This window comes from Dendronephthya gigantea, unplaced genomic scaffold (genome assembly GCF_004324835.1).
Source record: "Dendronephthya gigantea isolate DGI-Jeju-01 unplaced genomic scaffold, DenGig_1.0 000656F, whole genome shotgun sequence".
NCBI classification, from domain to species: Eukaryota; Metazoa; Cnidaria; class Anthozoa; order Malacalcyonacea; family Nephtheidae; genus Dendronephthya; species Dendronephthya gigantea.
Genome location: NW_021163666.1, coordinates 1 through 19,377, shown reverse-complemented (window position 1 = coordinate 19,377; position 19,377 = coordinate 1). Strand labels below are relative to the sequence as shown.

General features: G+C 36.2%; 1 protein-coding gene and 4 long non-coding RNA genes across 8 annotated transcripts; all 5 read left to right on the top strand.

Annotated features, from left to right (window-relative positions):
- Positions 1 to 1,751: 1,751 nt before the first annotated feature.
- Positions 1,752 to 2,990, top strand: LOC114544127. The gene is made up of 3 exons (XR_003690304.1): positions 1,752 to 2,022; positions 2,275 to 2,337; positions 2,951 to 2,990. It is a non-coding gene; the product is annotated as an uncharacterized LOC114544127 (long non-coding RNA).
- Positions 2,991 to 3,000: 10 nt separating this feature from the next.
- Positions 3,001 to 3,491, top strand: LOC114544126. The gene is made up of 3 exons (XR_003690303.1): positions 3,001 to 3,042; positions 3,122 to 3,208; positions 3,450 to 3,491. It is a non-coding gene; the product is annotated as an uncharacterized LOC114544126 (long non-coding RNA).
- A 4,002-nt stretch (positions 3,492 to 7,493) lies between these two features.
- Positions 7,494 to 7,861, top strand: LOC114544124. The gene is made up of 3 exons (XR_003690300.1): positions 7,494 to 7,533; positions 7,631 to 7,723; positions 7,844 to 7,861. It is a non-coding gene; the product is annotated as an uncharacterized LOC114544124 (long non-coding RNA).
- Positions 7,862 to 8,330: 469 nt separating this feature from the next.
- Positions 8,331 to 8,772, top strand: LOC114544123. The gene is made up of 3 exons (XR_003690299.1): positions 8,331 to 8,370; positions 8,571 to 8,646; positions 8,729 to 8,772. It is a non-coding gene; the product is annotated as an uncharacterized LOC114544123 (long non-coding RNA).
- A 107-nt stretch (positions 8,773 to 8,879) lies between these two features.
- On the top strand, positions 8,880 to 10,280 carry LOC114544125 (calcium/calmodulin-dependent protein kinase type II delta chain-like). Of its 4 annotated transcripts, none has more exons than XR_003690302.1 (5): positions 8,880 to 8,910; positions 8,993 to 9,040; positions 9,268 to 9,403; positions 9,556 to 9,723; positions 10,069 to 10,124. XR_003690302.1 is itself a non-coding variant. In XM_028562851.1 (3 exons), exons 1-3 carry the CDS (start codon positions 9,456 to 9,458, stop codon positions 10,255 to 10,257), a joined length of 369 nt encoding a protein of 122 aa, XP_028418652.1. In that variant the 5' UTR covers positions 9,394 to 9,455; the 3' UTR covers positions 10,258 to 10,280. The 4 variants fall into 4 exon arrangements, 2 of the variants coding, with proteins under 2 accessions (XP_028418652.1, XP_028418651.1); XR_003690301.1 differs by having other exon boundaries at positions 9,553 to 9,723; XM_028562851.1 differs by lacking the exons at positions 8,880 to 8,910; positions 8,993 to 9,040 and having other exon boundaries at positions 9,394 to 9,467; positions 10,069 to 10,280.
- The last annotated feature ends 9,097 nt before the right edge of the window (positions 10,281 to 19,377 follow it).

Here is a 19,377-nt window from a genome sequence, read left to right as displayed (position 1 = left end):
TCGCATCGTGTAGAGAAGATGAGGAAACTAATATTGAAGATACCCGGGATGATGTTGAAATGAAGAAAACCGAATTCAAGGAGTCAGGTTTGTAATGTTAAAACAGATCGGCCATTGTTCGCGCATTTACGAAATGAACAAATTATCTGCCAACATTTTAGACAGCGCAGAACAAAAGATGCTGCTTACAGAACACGGCAGATCTTCACCCTCGTCGATTTTATTACAAGATTCCGGTCAAAAGTTGAATCTTGGTTCGGCATTTGTTCAACGAACTCGATATTTGAGTCGTAGTCCGAGATATGGACCAAGCGCTTTTATGGTAAGAATTTCTCTTCAAACTCGCTTTGCATGAAATTTATTTCGTGCAAGAACATTCACTATCCATCCCTTATATTGCTACTAACATGACTGGCAGGGGAAGCAGAAAAGAAAGAGATCTTTGATTTAGACTAGCTTTTTCATTTTACAATCGTTTCAGATTGATGTCGTACCAGATTCCAAAGACACTGTTTTACACAAGGAAGAAACTGAAGGCAAGCGAAATTACCTTTGCAATATGGAGGAAATATATATTATAATATGACTATATTTACCTATTTTTCTTTCACAGGGAACAGTCAAGGCTTATTAACTCGTGAAGAGTTTCAAAAGGTAGCAATTTTAAGATCACGAATCATCATCGTGCATTAATCTCAACATCTGTTTAATTTTAGCCTGTTCCTGGTAAATCCCTTCTGGATGCAAGTCCTTTGAAAACTTTTTTGAGTTAAGACGAGGATAAACTTAATGAATCCGTAAGTCAAGTAATAATAATGATAAATTGGTCTTATACGGATTATTAAATACTGAGCATTATAAACCGGTAAACTTAGAAACCGGTAATCTCAATTTTGCACTTCGAATTACGTAATTTAATCCTTGTGGTTGAAGGTGAGGACTTGCAACGTTACTTATTTATTACAGGGTGACGATAGCGTGGGGAATTCAGGGGTCGGTAGACTTAGGAAAAGACACTCGTAATATAATAGATTTTACAAAATATATCCTTAGGTTTTCCTATGAGTTACAATAAAACCTTTACAATTGTTCATTGATGAGCTCAGAATGTTTCGTTATCACGTGGCCTATGCACGACTCTTAATAATCTGTTGTAACCACCTGCTGTACTGGTACGATTATTATCACATTTTGTTTGAGCTTTACATACCCGGGGAAAACACTCAGCCACGTCGAGGTTATTAGCTAATTCCTACAGCTTGTCGTAGTATTCATTGTGGAATAAATCTACAGAGGCACGTAGTTTTGCCATTTCATCCTTTAAAAGATTAATCTGTTTTATTGATTCCGCAATATCGATTTTTTTTTCTTCTTTAATTGGACCGTCAATGACAAAGTATGATCCAGAACATGTTGGGTGATAATGAGAGCAGCCATAAATTCAAATTTCTCCACGTTGCGAAAATGAGACTGTGCGTCACTAGCTAATCTAGGAAATGGCCCTTCCTGCGATCCTCCAAACTGCATAAAATTGAGTGTTTCGTAGATAACTTTGAATGCATCCAAACAACCATCGCGGGATCTTATTCGTTCTACCCATCGTGTCGTGGAAGGCTTTGCGAGCTTGTTACGGGTTAAACCAAACTCTTTCATCTTTTTACTTAGATACTGTGAGCGGATAGGGAAACTGATAAAAAAGCTGGCGATATTTTGTGCCTGACTCAACATATTTTTCACTGGAAGAATTGAACACGCTTTGGCAACAATAAGGTTTAAACGATGACTGGAGTAATGAACATGCAACGCCTTCGGGTTTTTCTCTAATATTCTCCCAGAAATACCTTTTACCTGGCTGGACACAGCACTAGCACCGTCATATCCCAGGCCTCGACAATTTTGAAGGGAAGCCCGACATCTTGAAGTGTACTTTGACTAATGAACGGAATCAAATCCAAAGGCGAAACAGTTCGGTATACAAATGAAAATGTTCTTGAATCATGTAAAACTTCAAATTTATTCAAGGTATGTTATATAATTAATAATGCATAATATATTTTCGAAATATTATAAATTTGAACTTAAAATCAGTGTCTACCGTCTACTTTTTTGCATATTATAAAAGTAGCAAGCAAATTCAAATGACCATAAACCCGGCATTATTTTAGAATTCGAAATTTTGACAGGATATAATTTTGTAGTTTTGATAGTTTATACACCCCAACAGCCAAACAATTTTATGATACTTATCCCTATATTGATCATTAAACCCTATAGAATGTATTAAATTATCCAGAAAGTATAAGCTTGGAGTTATCATTAAAAAGTGCCTTGCACCAGGTGAACTATATTTATTCAAATCTATTTACTAATTATTGTATTTTACTAATTTTGTATATACTCATGTGTATGTTATAGTGATAATAATATAACAATAGAGTTGATGTTCGCGGTCATAAATGTGTTTTTGGCCCGACTTCGAACTCATTTTAGCCCGAGCGTAGCGAGGGTTAAAATGTGTTCCGCGAGGAGGGCCAAAAACACATTTATGCCCGCGAACATCAACTCTATTACTATAATATATAATAAACTATAAACTATTATTACTATAATATATGTTCAACATCGTCAGCCTTCATCCCCTTAGCTCAGTAAGTCATGCGACATTCCATGTCAGTTCCAGTAATTCATCTCAGACCTTGAAAGAAAAAAAACAAACATTCCAAACACTCCAAACACTCCAAACACTCCATGTCTTCTGACCTGGATTCAAGTTTACTGCTTTTATCATCTTTTTTATTTCACGTTTCCATTTTGAACATGTCCAATTGCAAAAAAGTATCCAGCCGACTTAAAATAGTTTTATTTTTGCAGTTACTTTCCAGAATATACCGTTTGGTTAAGACTTGTGTATTATAGTATATCATAGTTTTAAAACTTCTTTTTCTGTCAGATATTTTCAATAATTAGCTATCGAGACCATCCTCAGTTGTTCGGGCTGGAATACACAAGCGGTCAGCTGAGAAATTACTCGTCTTCCGACAGGTAGTTTAAAAAAGCAGATTTTGTATGAAGCTATATAAAATATTTCTTGTTCTGAATGTTTGTATTTCACTCAATCTAGGGATATATCATTGGCTGGTTAGCTACACGGGGTTAGAGGCAGTGGAAATGGAGATGTTTGTGTAAAAACGACCCCAACGAAGAGACGGTACTGTACGCTTTTTCATAGATGATTGAGCGAAAATTATGGTCAAAATTTTCCTGATTAAAATCTCGCACTGCTATGATTGCCGTAAATACGAACCCTCATTTCATTCTCCTCCTGACGTATGGGATCTCATATAACACACAAACAATTACACTTCTCGTCAGGTATTCCTATTAGTCAGTCCAATACATCACATACAGCAAAAGAAGAATTGTTTTCTTAAGATGATATATTTTTCAAGGTTATCGTTGGGGTCCATTGTATAACGTTGTTGACGAAGAAGTAGAAAGCAGTCATTTAAAATTCCTCGCTGCGTCTCCAGGTGAAATATTTCTCTTTTTATTTCACTTTAAATTTTTGAAATATCTCCAAAAGCTTATATTGTCTTATTACTGGTTCCTTGCAGGAAATTTAACCGAAGATGTGTAGAGATTTAACTGCAATATTTCCTACAGCGGTCTACTTCATGCAGTCACCCAAGACGTAAGTTGACAATTTCTTATTTTGTACTTTTCTGCAGACAAAATCCTGTTTAGAGAATATTATTGCATTTTTACTGAGTTTTAATGTTCTGTCAAAATCTGGATTAAGGCTGTTTTCCACTCACGTGTTTTTCATACGCACGTTAGTTTTCTGCTTATTTTAGTATGCATTAGTTGACCTAGATTTACAACAATAATCGTTATAAAGGAAGCGAGAATAATTTAAATTGGCAGATTGAAGCTTATTATAATCATAACCATGTACGCACGGACTCGAGTTTACTTGATAGTCGATAGCGTCGACAGCAAATGACATTGAAACGTTTGTATGGATATTTCGAAGTCCTGACAGTATAATTAATATCCCGTAGGTTATTTCAAGCAAATATTTGACTAGCGACGTCGAACAAGGCCAGTTAACCGCGTCGTGGATCGTAAACTGACCTCAATACAGAAAGTGGGGACAAAATAGCCAAAATACAAAACATTTTGTTCTAGGCCTCTCAGTTCCCGCCTCGCCGCGTATAAGGAACGTTAAGAGGCCTAGGGACTACGCTGCGGTAACTCTGGTTGCTGAGTTGACTGGGTCCGAATCCATGAAATGGTAGATTTGAATTTTTCTCGCCAGAAGTACGGCTGGAATATTAAGTCTTTTAAACTCCAATATATATTTCAAACGATTTTAAATATTTTGTAAGGACTTTTCCCGGAGAATAAAGAAAGACTTATCATTAATGCCATCACAATGCTCATTGCTCACGAAGGTACTGTATATCTTTGCCAATAAATATATTTAGTGTTCACCCCTAAAATATACATATTCTGACTGCTATTACCTTCACAGGTATTCAATATATACATAAAATAGTTAAAATGTTTCGTCTATTTGCAGGAGACCAAAACAAAATATCAGATAAAGATCTCGAAGCACTGTTTCACGCTTTGAGACATTAGGTTGGATCCAAAGCAGGTTTCACAACGCTCACTAGGTGAGAAACGTTTATCTTTAACCACAACACACGCTGTTTACTCAACCAGCTCACTTTCTCTAGACCGTGTTTCTGTTTTGTTTTTACAGCTTCTATGAGAAGGTTGGTGTGAAAACTGTGAAAGCTTTGAAGAGGAATAATGAAGCCGTGACTCACGCCGCTGTCGACATACTGTGTGCTCTGATGCAGGTAAAGAGAGGGCTTTCCTTTAAGCGGCCAAAATGGTCAGACCGGTCATATTTAAATTTAAAATAGAGTATTTCGTTAAGAATATAGTTGCGAAATTTCCGAGCTAGACAGATGCAAGTAACGATATACTTGAACGCAGAGTTCTTGAAACACTCTAAAATACCAGTAATCTGTCTGTACCGAGATCAACAATAGGACCGGTCTGGCCGTTTTTTCCGTATAAAGGAAAGCGCCAACACTTTAACGATGAATTTCCTGGTAATATGTTGCCAAATCTGTCACTGTCATTAGTGTTACCCCTTTAACTTGCAATCCACATAAACTCAGCCAACTTTGAAATCTGAATGTTAACAGGATCCAATTTTATCGAAACCAATTCTGTTTTTTTATATAGCCAACGCACGATAACTATGACATTCGACAAGAACAGATAAACAAAAGCTCTTTGTTATCCTCTGAAAAATTTCTAAGCAGTTTGTTGGAAATTCTCACGATAAATGTTGTAAGATGTGCGGTGTTGGTTGCCTATAATCTATGCTGAACCCTTGCATTTTATTTTTCCATCCCTCTTGTATGTATATAGCTTTGTTTTGGAAGAGAAATTCCCTTGCAAAACCCAGCAAGTGATTCGTAGCAACTGCCTTTCTAATTTGAACTACCTTTCTAACTAAACACAAGAAATAGATTAACCATGAAAACTTTTCTTCTATATTCGTTCTACTGGGGTTTTAGTTATAAGTGGATTGCTTGATTTTCTGACGTTTGCTCTGTGTCCTCCTTACAGGTTTGTTCTAGTTGCTTTGCAATATATTAAAATAATACGGGGGTGAAGTTGAACATTCATGTTAAACTAATAGTAAGGTGTGATTGCTTCCAATATTTTGAATCAACTCATGTAGTCTGTTACAATAAATCGACTATTGCATATTCCTCTTAGTGAGACAACAGATGATGAACAGTTTGGGAAATTACTGGAGAAAGTTGCAGGTATGCTACAAAGAAATTTGAGGAACTTTTCATTCAACTTGTCTTCTTGGTAGTTTATGGCTCTTTGACTGAGGTTGAGAGTTGATTAAATAGCCTTTCTCTCTTTACCTTTTTGGTGAAGTTTACCACGTCCACTAGCTTGACCCATGCATAGGAGCAACTCATGAAGTCTGTTATTTGTTTGTCTAGAAATGGGTCATTGCATTTATCGATTGTTCCAGGTAGGTTTACGACAAAACTAAATAATAGTACCAATTTTACCATTTCTTCGCTTATGTATGTTTTACTATTGCCCCGCTAATGGTTCTTACCAATCGTGGTTTTGAATTCGTTCCTCAACAATTTCAGCATCCGTCGACAACAATTGTGAAAGGTGCTGGCATGGTTCTGAAGGCGATAATCGAGGTACGTTTTATTCATTCATTCATCCATTGAGAATTTTCTGCCTTTGACGAACGTCATTTATAACGCTCTGCATTTTTTTAGCCGTGATGAATGTACATATTAGTTCAGTTGATATTTAAGAGGTTTTAAAGGGTCTTAATTTTGAGAGGTATTATACACACTTCAAATCAAGCCAGGAACAGATGACGGAAAAATGAGTGAACTATAGATCCTCCGGCAGGAATCGAACCTACGCTTTTGCGATGCCGGTGCAATGCTCTTGTCACTGAGGACGTACAGTTGACTCATTTTTCCATCAACTGTTCCCTGCTTGAATTTGAAGTGCGTATAATACCACTCGAAATTAAGACCCTTTAAAACCTCAAGAATATTCCTGCATCGTGTGAAGTGCCTAAAATCATCTGTTAATATTTAGTTAGAACTTCACTTTAGGAAGCTGATGAAGAAACCGCGGCAAAAATACAAGTTCTGGCGCTTGCCGAGGGCGCTCTACCAAAACGCTTACGCATGGCCATGTTTACGCAAAGCACTGATAGACGTTCGCTATTGAACAGGTGCGAATTAGTGTGATAAATTAACAAATTGTTGCAGAGGTATAGCCTCTATTCCATCCGCAGGACCTGAGTTGTATTTTAGCAACATTCTCAGATTCATCTTAAAACTTGTGATTTTATAATCCTCTATATACTAGCCATCTGTAAATAGTTCAATTGAGACTAACAAGCATACTCCATAAGTAATTTATAATCATTATTGTTGGCATAGCATCATCCAACAGCAATGGCATTACTTGCGAGAATAATGTTCGTATTAAAGTAGTTATAGTTTTTAATGTCTAAAATATACAAGAAAGTTTAAATGCGAGATTTCCTGTTCATAATTTTTGGTTCATAAACAATTATGTAATAAATTTGAATACGATTTTCACAGCCTGCTGGTTTGCTCTATTACCTTGAAAGCCCTGACGAAGTAAGAAATCTTTGAAAACTTTTTTGCGAGGGCCATTATTTACATAAACCCATTGAGGTGATTCTGACTAACCAATCGTATTCATGACTAAGTGGTATCAACTGCTTTGGTAACTAAACTCCATCATTCATCCTTAAACTGTGCCAACTGCCCCACTGAGGAAATAATTAAATGGTAATTCATTCAGAAGTGTAAAACCTTTTTGTAAAGAAACAATTTTGTTGGAAAGTTTTTATCTTTCCTTCAGCCACCAGAGACTGAAGAAGATCGTTTATCAATTCGTGACAATGTAAAGCTTGCAGAAGTACGTTTTAAATCAACAATCGTGTTCCAAAATTTCATAATGCATGCTTGCATGTACGTATAAGCCTGTTATTTCACGTGCTATACTTGTGTCTTAGAGCTCTGGAAAAACGAGGGGAACGTTGAGGAATCAACTTGAAGGATATCTCTCGCATTGGAGGACAAAAATAGGATTCAAATCCAGGAAAAATGTGAGAATTTAAATCCAGTTTTTTTATTAAAAGTAAGTGTTCATATTAAGAAAATGGGAAAATGTTCTAGTCGTTTGAAAGATGAAAAAGCAATGATATTTAAGCGGATCTTTTTTACAGATTCAGTCAAGATCTGACAGCGTACAACCTGATTTGGAATTACAAGGTGAGTCTCGAAGTTAAGGTTAGTTTCCGTTGAAAATATAGGAAATGGAAATGTAATGGAGGATTTCTTGTCGCTATGAGTATAACAAGACAAATTCAATAGTCCTGACCTCTTTCTCTAAACTGTTCTCGTAAAAGAGTATGAAACAATTTCTATGTTTTCAATGTGACAGACGCGAGAGGAACTTCTGGGGCACTCGAATCTGATTTGCACGCATTTGCAATGGAAAAAGATCTGAGTGGAAACTACGTGTCTTTTGGAATCACCTTTAGTTTGAAGTCCTGTATGAATGTTTAGCTGATGAACTGAAATAGGTTAGTGATAAGCCTAACTGCTCTAGCTTTTTAACAGTTCTTCATAAAGCGTCCCCCCCTTATTCCTCGATAGGAATCAAACTCAGTAACGTATCTCTGCTATCAGGTGACTATTATTTGAGAGTCTTGTTGGAACAAAACGACGAGGAGACGCCGATAACAAATGTGTGAGTCCACGACATTTATCTATCAGGGTTTGCAAATATTCAAACTACTTTCCATGTGCTTTTCTGTCTGGCTTCCCCCTATTCTCTATATTGCTGCACAGTTCACGCAATGTTATTTGTCCTGCAGAATGTAGTAGAGAAGTATAGAATCATGGATGAAACCATTCAAGATTCGATCGACTTTTCTATTTTGTTTTCAGGCTCGAGTTGTCTAACGATCTGTATCACTGATTCCTATTGACAACTAAACCAACTATGAAAGCAATGTGCCTTCAGGTGAGGATGTCGTTTAGCGCGAATGTAGCCATGTGTAGCCTTCGAAGAATGAATTAAACAAATTGGAATATTTCATTCACAGGCGATGACTAAAGTTTATGGAAAATATCACGAAGAGATTGGAGCTTTTAATGACACCAAGCTAAGGATCATCTGTTATTGATCCAGTGTTACTGCAGAAGCCTGAACTAAACTAACTTTATTCATACTGTTTCGTATTTTTAGCATTTACATGAAAATGGCATCACTAACAGGGATTGGAAGGTAAGCACGCCCTAATTTATTTATCACTACTGTCTTTATATCCTAAACTTTAACGACCATAATTTAACTTTTTCTTCTTTAGCCAGAAAATGTTTTATTGTGTTCCTCGTATGATGAAACGCTTATAAAGGTGTGTGTCGGTTGTGTATTGAACTTGTGTTTAAATTGCCCTTTAAATTGTCTTTGAAGAAACCATTCGATGTGACCATTGCCAGCAAATCCTGGAAGTCACTATAATCTCAATTCCGAGTTTTGTCCGTGATTTCGTTTTACGAAAGCAGAGCGCATTCTGCAAACGTTTTAGGTTCAGTTATTTCTCATTGTTACAGATCTCAATGATAACAATTAATTTTTTAGATCAGAATTCCTATATGGAAACACTCTGTGGTACACCAAGTTACCTCGCTACCAAAATGTTAATCCCGTAGCCTGAAGAACGATCCTACAAGAAATCGTGTGACTGCTGGAGCCTGGGAGTTATACTATATGTTTGGTATGCCATATACTTCAGTTTACTCAAATTCACGTAGTGAACACGATTTGTAATGAAGCTGGAGGTAGCTTAACCTCATTTCAAAATTGGAGTACGTCAATGAAAAGTTAACGTCTTTTAGACTTTCCGGATCTTCTTTATTTTCAAAGCAGGCAAATAACCCATTGGAGAAACAAGTCAAAGAAGGGTCGTATAAATTTCCGAACAACCTCTGGAAGAATGTTAGCAGTGAAGCTAAGGATCTTATAACAAAACTGCTTACTGTTGGTCACAGAAAATGCATCACGGTTTCAGAAGCTCTGGAACATCCTTGGATGAAGGTGATGATGAAATTACTAACCGCCTTATAACACCCCGCATCTAAGATTTTTCAAAATCGGCTGACCTTTTTCGTCTGAAGTCCCAGCTTTTTCGAATTGTTAGAATTAGTTTGGTTGAAGTTTAGAACTGATACAGCTATCCAGCATAAATAAAGTCAGTTTAGTTCAGGTTTCCTCCTGTAGTAACACTGCATCAATACGGGATGACCCCTACTGGACCTCCATGAAGGACAATTTAGAACTGATAGAACTATACGGTATAAATAAAATTAGTTCAGTTAGGAGAGAAAGCTTTTAAAAGTGTTAGATTGATCCACGATTTAACAAGTTTTTTGTCTTTTGTAGGATAAAGAAATGATAGAAAAAGCAGAAAAAATGATAAACCGACCGTGGATGGAAGATCAATGTCTCCGCCCTTATAAAAGGTATGTTGAAAACTACGATACTTGTCCCGTTCTTCCGTCCAATGACCCTTATTTTCAACTCGCAATTGCAATGAAACATTACATGTTTGCAAGTTACATCGAAATTTAACTAGCTTTCCGAAACAATCTCAAGGCGCTGTTACACTACGCAACTTTCCTTGCAAATTGCAAAACCATTCTACTCCTGAGGCATCTAAAGTTGTCAAATACGAACATCTATTACGATCTGCTAACGTTTCCTTAGTATTTCGAACACTCTTTACAAATTAACATCCTTCGGAGTTATAATTGCATTGCAAGTTGTAAGGAAAATTGCATATTGTATTGTAGCGCCTTCAGTAAAGTTGAAAACTCACCGTGGAATGAAACATTGCATGTCGGCAAGTTAAAAGGCAGAAAATAACTGTCACCGTACATGGTGAAGACTGGCCGACGGTCACGTTCAGCAGACGAGGCTCTGCGAGCAAATAAAATACTCAGTGGCGTAGCCAGCACGACAATTTAGCAGCATGACTGAAAATGCTTCATGTAAGATCACATCACTAGTTATTCCGATAAATAAAAGAACAGGGGCCGGTTGTTCGAAAGGTGGATAAGTCGCTATCCAACGGATAACTCACTATCCAACGGATAAGTTTTATCCAGCGTGTGATTTGGGTTGCACGAAGCTTGTATAACTTTATCCAGAGGATAAAAATCGCTATCTACCGGATAAATTTATCCAAGGTCCGGAGGTGGTTTAAATCCACTATCCAGTGGATAAATTCAAAGATACAAGGTAACACTGTAAACATTTATATAAAATAGGACAAAAATGCAATATTCCTCTTACTGTGTTTCAACAAACTAATACGCATCATGATTGTATTCACTATATATTAAAAATGTTTTCGAAGTGCAATTTGTCGCAGCAGCGTTTCACGTTGCCTACACATTCCGTTCGACCGGCGATTTTTTGGACATCCTCGCATTTATAACAGGTGGTAAATTTACTATACGCTTCTAATCAGTTTATAAACGCGAATATGCAAAGAAAGATTCAACCTATTCCAAGGAAACTTGCTAATATCTAAGTAATTTCATTCACGAACATTAAAATAGTGTTTCTAAATTTGCTATTGGACCGAAAGGCAAAGCGTTGCAAGGTCAAGGAATAAAATTGCAATGTGTTTAATTAATAAAATCACTATGATGTGAAGTGCAAAGTTCGAGCAAATCACTTGTTCAAGCCTTTTCCATTCAGTAACTATACTCGAGAATTCGTAATGATTATGAATTCAATGTTGTAAATGCTTAGCAACAGCTGACGTTGTGGTACGAAATTTCAGAATAATACTGTTTTCTTCTGGTAAATTTTAACTTATCTATTGGGTAGCTATCCACTTCACTATCCACGCTTCCTGCAACGCGTTTTTATCCAATGGATAACTATCCAGATTTATCCGTTGGATAGGACTTATCCGTTGGATAAGTTATCCATCTTTCGAACAACCGGCCCCAGTTCCATACCTATACTTTTGTACGTGTGAAACTTTTCGCTTGATTTTCTTTTAATTGTGAGAATCCGACCGTGCAGCAAACATTGAAATAAAGCGAAACACTAAACTTGATTGTGATAGCCCTGAGTATATACCGCTATAATAGCTTGTTCCTCATAATGATATGCGGATCCTCGTCCAGGTATAACTTCTAAAACACGCCTTATTTTACTTGTATTCCAATGCACCTAAGTTAGTAAAAAACCTGACAAACCCGCTGGTAGGGTGTAAAGAATTATTTCTAAATCAAAAACTCGCTCTTACATAAGCCACTTATGAAAAATTTCGCTATATATTTCAGTCAGATGGATCTCTCAGTCATTTCTCATTCCTTAGTGAACAAATAGTATTTCAGTGAATTGCTAGAACATACCTGAAAACAGCTATAAACTTCAATTCTCAAAGATATGTTGCGTACCATGTCTTTGGATGAATGCGGATGTAAAGCGCGGTTACAGTTGGTGATAGGACATTTCCACCAGCGAGTCTCTAATGAAATGAATAATTGTTAAACAATTAATCTTAATCACACATTAAAAGTTATATGACCGCATGGAAATGAGTGATGCATATAACGTGACAGGGTAATCTGTAGAAGCCTTGCTTATTAATCCAGCTAACCCGACTAGTCCATTTATTTTGTAATGATCGAATTTTTGCCCGTCGGAACTACAGGACACAGAATAGGTCTTCACCCACTAATTATAATCACGACGACTTTGAGTGAAATCGCTCCGACAAACATCTTTCTTGCCGAATGCATTTGGTCCTGGTTATTTTTCCGTGCAGACCAGGAAGCTGCCTCATTTAACGACCATGTCCTGTCGACTTATCCGCATTCCCAACACTTGTTGCTATTATCTGGGATGTTATGTGTCTTCAGTACGTGGCCAATAATTAGTATCAATTATCTTCTGGCACCAAAACACCATCGAACAATCATCAACAAAATGAAATAATGCATAAATTTTGCCATACACGGCTCCTCCAGAATTGAAACCAGTCGAGGTACAGCGTTATTTCCATTGATTTTGTGAAATCTTTACTTGGGGGTTAACATCGAATTTTATCACATTCCCATATAGGGGAATTACTGAATAAAAAAATAATGTCCAACAGTCCTAATATGACATAATAATAAACTGAACATATACCATGTAGCCTGCAATATTTACCTTGCTTGGTATGTCAGTCCATCAAATCCATGTATGGCACAGCGATGGATGGAGGTGTAGTCAGTGATAAGAGAAAGGTAATAATTGTTAGCAACTCCTGGGTTGCCATACTTTATTTGATCTAAAATTGAAACACAAGGAACAAGTAAATTATTATATTATTGTCCAGGGTTGTGAGGCTATCAGCATTGTGATATCCCAGGTTCATGCGTACCGCTACCATGGGACAACATTCCTTAGCGAACAAAGTATTTCAGTGAATTGCCAGAACATACCTGAAGAACCGCCATAAACTTCAATTCTCAAAGATATTTTGCCGTACCAATTCGACTCTATATGCCATAGAATCTACAATTGAGATTACAAGAACATAACTATCACACAATTGAAACTATAATTGTATATGAATCACAAGGGCCTATACAGTATAGTAACAGCATGTATTTTTGACTTCTATAACACAAGAATATACAGAACAAAATGCAGGTTGTTTTCTTTCATATTCACATAATACCCACCCCTGACAGTTACATATATATTGGTAAATGCAATTACATAGGAAAGGGAGAAAAAAAATCTATTTTTTATAACACCAGTGAAATATTGTGTACGCATAATACTTAGCGCTATGACCCATGCTGTCATGCTTCCATCACCAGATATCATGAAATCATCTTGGTTTTTTAATGTTGAAATTAATCCGTTTAATTTAAAAAGCACAAAAATACCACCAAAATATAGCTCGAAAATTTCTAATCAAGAAATTAATCAATATTGCTGTTAACCTGACACTGCAGTGCAGCTCTAAAAATCATATCAAATTACACAGGATTACAAAATGGAAATATAACTCGCCTTTGGAATTTCGTTATTTTCTTCGTTATTTTTTCCTGTCGTCTTTTAACCGTTACATATAAACTGTAAAGGCATTAGTTATCTTTTCTGATAGGATTTAAGTCAGGATGGGCAGAAAAACTCGAAAAATATAGATTTTTTATTTGTTATTGTGTATAGCGAGGCGTTGCTCAGCCGCATGCACAAGTGGTTGTCGCGTGAGGTTAGAGGTGTCAAAAACGTAATGTTGCCTACCCCGTGGGGGTAAAATAAGCCAGAAATCGATTTCTGGGTAAAATTGTCCCTAGAGGTCATAATTGTCAAATTTTCGCTAATATGGTGATAATTATATGCACATTTTCGGGTTTCCGTTTGTAAACACATTTGTTGGAAATATCACTACAAATCGCCAAAGCAACTGTATTTCGAGTAAAATATATGAAAATATTGATCCCAATGTAAGCTACAAATATTTGGAGGTTTTTAGGCGAGATTTTTGGAAGGCTTTGCGTATTTTTGCTTCTCTAACATTCAATTTAAAAAGTACAAGTTCTGCAATAAATATCTTGGCTTATTGGAAAGCTTTTGAAATGAACTAAAGTTATACAAATAGGTAAATGTTTTTTCTTTAAGATAATACAATTTCTAGTTGAATTGATAAAACACTTCCAGATAAAACCGAAATTATCTGTGTGCGCCGTTTACGACCGGACAGCAATGAGTTTAGTGGTCTCATATTTATTAAAATGGGTGAAGTATTCGCAGAGTAATCACAAGTTTAAATGAGCTTACCACTTTGAAATATCCTCTGATCGGACGTCTAACTGAGAGGATCCCTTAAACATCGAGAATACTTCATTAACAAGTGCCGCATTCTGTCCTGTTTGAGAAGGTACAAGAACTTCATCTTGGGTATTGGTTACTCTTTGCTCCGTTGGAAGTTCCATTCTGTTGTATGAGGACAACACTTGTAGTTGGTGTGATGAAAGGATGCAGATTGTCCGTTGGATGTTGTGCTTTTGTATTTGAGACGGACCACATTAGATATCAGCGCGAAATTGACACATTCATGGGATTCGAACCCATGAACTCCTAAAAAGGAGTATCCGCAAAATGTGTTCTTTGTGTGGCCAGGAAAAAGAGAGAGCTACAGGGCTTCTCCCAAACCGACTGGCAGACAATACGAAACGTAGAGGACAAGACAGTACCACACAACACAACACAAAACACACAACCGACGACACAACATCCAACAACCCACAACCCACTAACTCTGTAGCTGAAACGACAAAAAATATGGTGAGTTGTTCCTAGAAAATGAAGCATCACAATTAGCATGAAGGCAATCTGGCTGGGGTTTAACTGACGGCATGGATATGGGGTGGCTTCTTAGGGTTGGATACTGAAACTAAACTACGATCGTCTTTGTCTGAAAAACACAAAAAAAATTATTAGTAGCTCCCTAGAAAACGAAAAGCAAAACACAGTTAGACAAGCAGTGAGCCGTGTTTCCAGATACGGGGACAGAGATTCTTAGCTAACAGCGGGGCCACGGGGTCTACTTCTATTTAAAAAATTAATTATACATACCTTGATCCTACCTAAAGAAAGAACTCACTTACCTGAGAAAAACGGTCGCAGACGGCTCTGTTTTATAGCCTGTAGGCTCTTGCATAATTCAGCAAAATTAAGACAACTTGATTGGTTATTTCTGTACACAGGTCAATTTGTCATTGGTCAATTTTTGTACTCCACGATTGGTTCAATAAAAACCAATCAGATTGGTTAATCTATATTCAAAATTTGATACCGTTTCTTTGATATTTGCAAGGTGATTGCACAACAAATGTTCGATTTCACACGTTTTGGAGCATATTCCAAGCCAATGTATCAGAGTATGAGTGTATTTGTTCGATTATTTCTCTCATGAAGTTCACAAGAAATTACAGTTCAATCATTATTAAAAGGCTTTATTCCCCTACCAGCTTTAGAACCCCATCGAACAGGAAAGTCGGAATTTAAAAGGCAAGTAAATCTTTCAAACTGTTGTAGCACTTGAATTCTGTGGTACATTTAACTACTGAACCTTTCAGAATATTGTAGAATTGGGCATGGCATGGAATAATAGTAAATATAGCAAACTGAAAATTCGCAAATGTAGTAAATTTCAATGCTAAATATTGCAAATTCCAGTAAATACGGCGTTTTACCGCCATGCATACATAGCTATTCACAGCTACGATATTCACGTGTTGTATATATTCAATATTACACATCAAAGCGGCCTAATTCTTTGGATATTGCCCAAATGCAAACGAAAACCGGTTGCAGTGGTTTAGCTCACATATTCAGGATTATTTTGATATCTTTATCGTCAAAATCAAGCCTTTAGAAGATTTTTGCCCATTTTTTATATAAACATACCTGATGATATGAATTATCGCATCACCGGCAATAATATTTCACAATAATAAAAATTTCGGGCCAAAAGCCGAAAATCTGACCTAGGTCCGATTCGAGCTTGCTTTAAGCACGTGATTAGCAATGATTATCGCTTAGAACTTATAAAATGCTCTTTCTTTGATTATTTTGCACATACTACACCAAGAATTACTCAGAATTAAAACAGAATGATAACATGTCAAATTCTAGACATTTTGAAGACAACAGAGACCAAAAAAGCGAAAAAATATGGAATTTCCAAAATATATCTTGCAATGGGTGAGTAATTTCAGATAACAAAGCAAGCTATTATTTTAATTCTTGTTTTCACGTATAATACAAATGCAGGTTATAACTATATGCTGGTTGGAATATACTATTCAAAGAATCGTTTTAACCGCTATCGTTTACTGGTATTCCGGGGTCTTTAGCCCAAATACTTGCTGAGATATTTAATGTTTTTCTTCAGTGCGACAATATTGTCAGGAGTAATAGCCTAATAGGGACCAGACGGGAATTAGATATTATAGTACTTGTATATAATAATTGTAGGAAAAAATTATTCCCTGTGATATATCTTCATAGGAAAAAGTATCAAAACGGATTATTTTCAACATTAAAAAACCAAGATTATCTGATGATATCTGGTGATGGCAGGCATGACAGCATGGTTCTTAGTGCCAACTACTTCGCAGGGCCACGTGTTATGCCTACACCATATTTTGTTGTACAGTTCCATCATTCATTTTACACTGATGTTATATAAAATATTTTTTTTTATTCTCCCTTTCCTATTATGTAATTGCAGAACGAATATTCAATGTATTAGTGTACCAAATAAAAACTCATTATGACAATGGCTATCGGACGTCTATGGCATCGGAGATACGACTTGTGGTAAGCCAAATTCAATGTTATTTCTTGCGATTTTTCTATGATGTCTTACATTGTTTTTTTGTAAAGATTCTTCAATGTTTTCTCAGTCTGCGAGCTGACAACGTCAAGGCCTTGTGCAAGACAAAAGTGGAAAAGTCAAATTCACTTCGTATGTTAATTGTTCTGAAAGGAAAACGTTGGTTAATGATGATAGTGCAAGGCATGTCAGCTATTCTGCTTCCAAAATTCCTTTTCTTGTTAGTGTAATACATTCTCATTTTTGTTTTAGTTCTGCAGAAGATAAGACAACCGGGATTGTTTCACTGCCTTACAGCGAGGCGATGAATGTTATTCCTGTGTGCTTACAACAGGTAAACTTTTCTATCATAATATATCATCTGGCATTAAGTTTCGATTGAAGTTCAACTTTCTTCATTTTCTAGAAATTGGAATGGGAGGTGTTGGATGTTGTTCTGAGAAACTTTCCGGAGGCACTGCAAGATAAAAACTTGATACATTCTCGAAAGCACTACTTACGTTCAATATGTACAGTGTTATCTAAAATGGTAAGGGATGTAAAGTTGTGCACTTTTCACACCAAAATCATGAACTAAAAATTTTACTTTGCATTCAGGTTTGAAATTATGATTTTCTTCCTGGATTATTTCGTGTTCCTCATGATATGCGCCGACCTCATTTGTACGCTAGAATTTTTCCAGTACGGTTCTTATCATTCAGTTTTTTGCATCTATCATAATATCTTACCATAACTATACCAAAACCATACCATACCATAACCATAACCATACCACATCATATCATATAATCATATCATATAATCATATCATATAATCATATCATACCATAACTAACCATAACCAAATCATACCATACGATAACCATATCATACCATACGATAACCATATAATCCCAAAATTATATCACACCATACCATACCATGACCAAATCATGCCATACGATAACCATATCATACCATAATTATATCACACCATACCATAGCATAACCAATTTATACCATAATTATATCATACTATACTAATGATTTAATTGGATATTTTATTGTAACATGTGCAGGTATTAACAGAGCTGTGTACGTACCACATTTTTATTGGGCAAGATGAACAGGTAAGAACCTGCTTCACTTTATTTTCAGCGGTTGTCTGTTCTCGCTTAAACGTTGTTGTATATTTCGTCTAGTTTTGTCTGATGCGTACTTTGGAGATTGGTTTGGTTGCTCATTCCACGACGTTAAGCGTATCTTGTCTCACCATATGTATGTTAGAAATGTCTTCAGTTATGGCAAGGTATGGCTACTTAAGATTGTCTGGAATTTGAGACGTTTTTTATGTCCATTAGCACTTTGTAAAGAATGAAGTTGATTTAAGTAATTGCAGCGTTTTTGAAGTTTATTACTTTGGAGATATTTGAAATCGTGCCTTGATAATGTGCTCAGTGAATTTACAGAAATGTTTTTCAATAAACTCCAGCCTAAATGTAACGTCTCTTGTTATGCGAGATACTTCTTCACAAGATTATTTAGGTAATAATTTCTAAATTTTCTGTCCTTAGGCTGCTCCCAACATATCTGGAAAAGTTTACTAAACTTTCGCCAACGCCTCAAGTTGTCATACCACTGTTAGAATTTCTCTCTGGTATGTTTCTTGAAGTTACGTAAATTAAGAAATCTTTTATGAAATATCAATGTACCCCCTAAGGAGAGCTAGGTTGTATAAACACTCAATCGTATTCGACGAAAAGTTGCTAACATTCTTTTAAAACGTTTAAATAGCATTGTCAAAGCTTCGTGATTAGTACAAAAACTTCACAGCGATCCATTTGAAACAAGTCATTGGAATATGTTTGCCTCACACAGCATCATCGAGGTTTGTTTAACGCGATAACATCTCAAACTTTTTATTATTGGCTTTGTGAAATTGAATAAAATATAAACGAACTGATATGTTTCACCATAGATACTCTCAATACACGGTAACTCTTGCTGATAATGTCATTTCATCCTGGTTTGTCAACTGTCCACTGTTGTTAAGAAAACAATTCGTGCCATTGATTACAAAAGTAAGTCCACATGTCATTCTATGGCCACGGAGATTGCTTGCTAAATTTTCAATAGATATTAAGAAGTGGTGTTTAAACTTTATACAGCTTAGGCAGTGTTGTTACATAAACTTGTCCATTTCATGTTACATAACTTTGCTTATATGCAAGCTCGTTTTCAATCATTTGTCCTTGTATTCCTTTAGAGTCTTAACAACGCAGATATATCTTCAGATGCTGCAAACCCATACCCTTAGTCACTAATCCCCCCACCAAATTCCATTCACT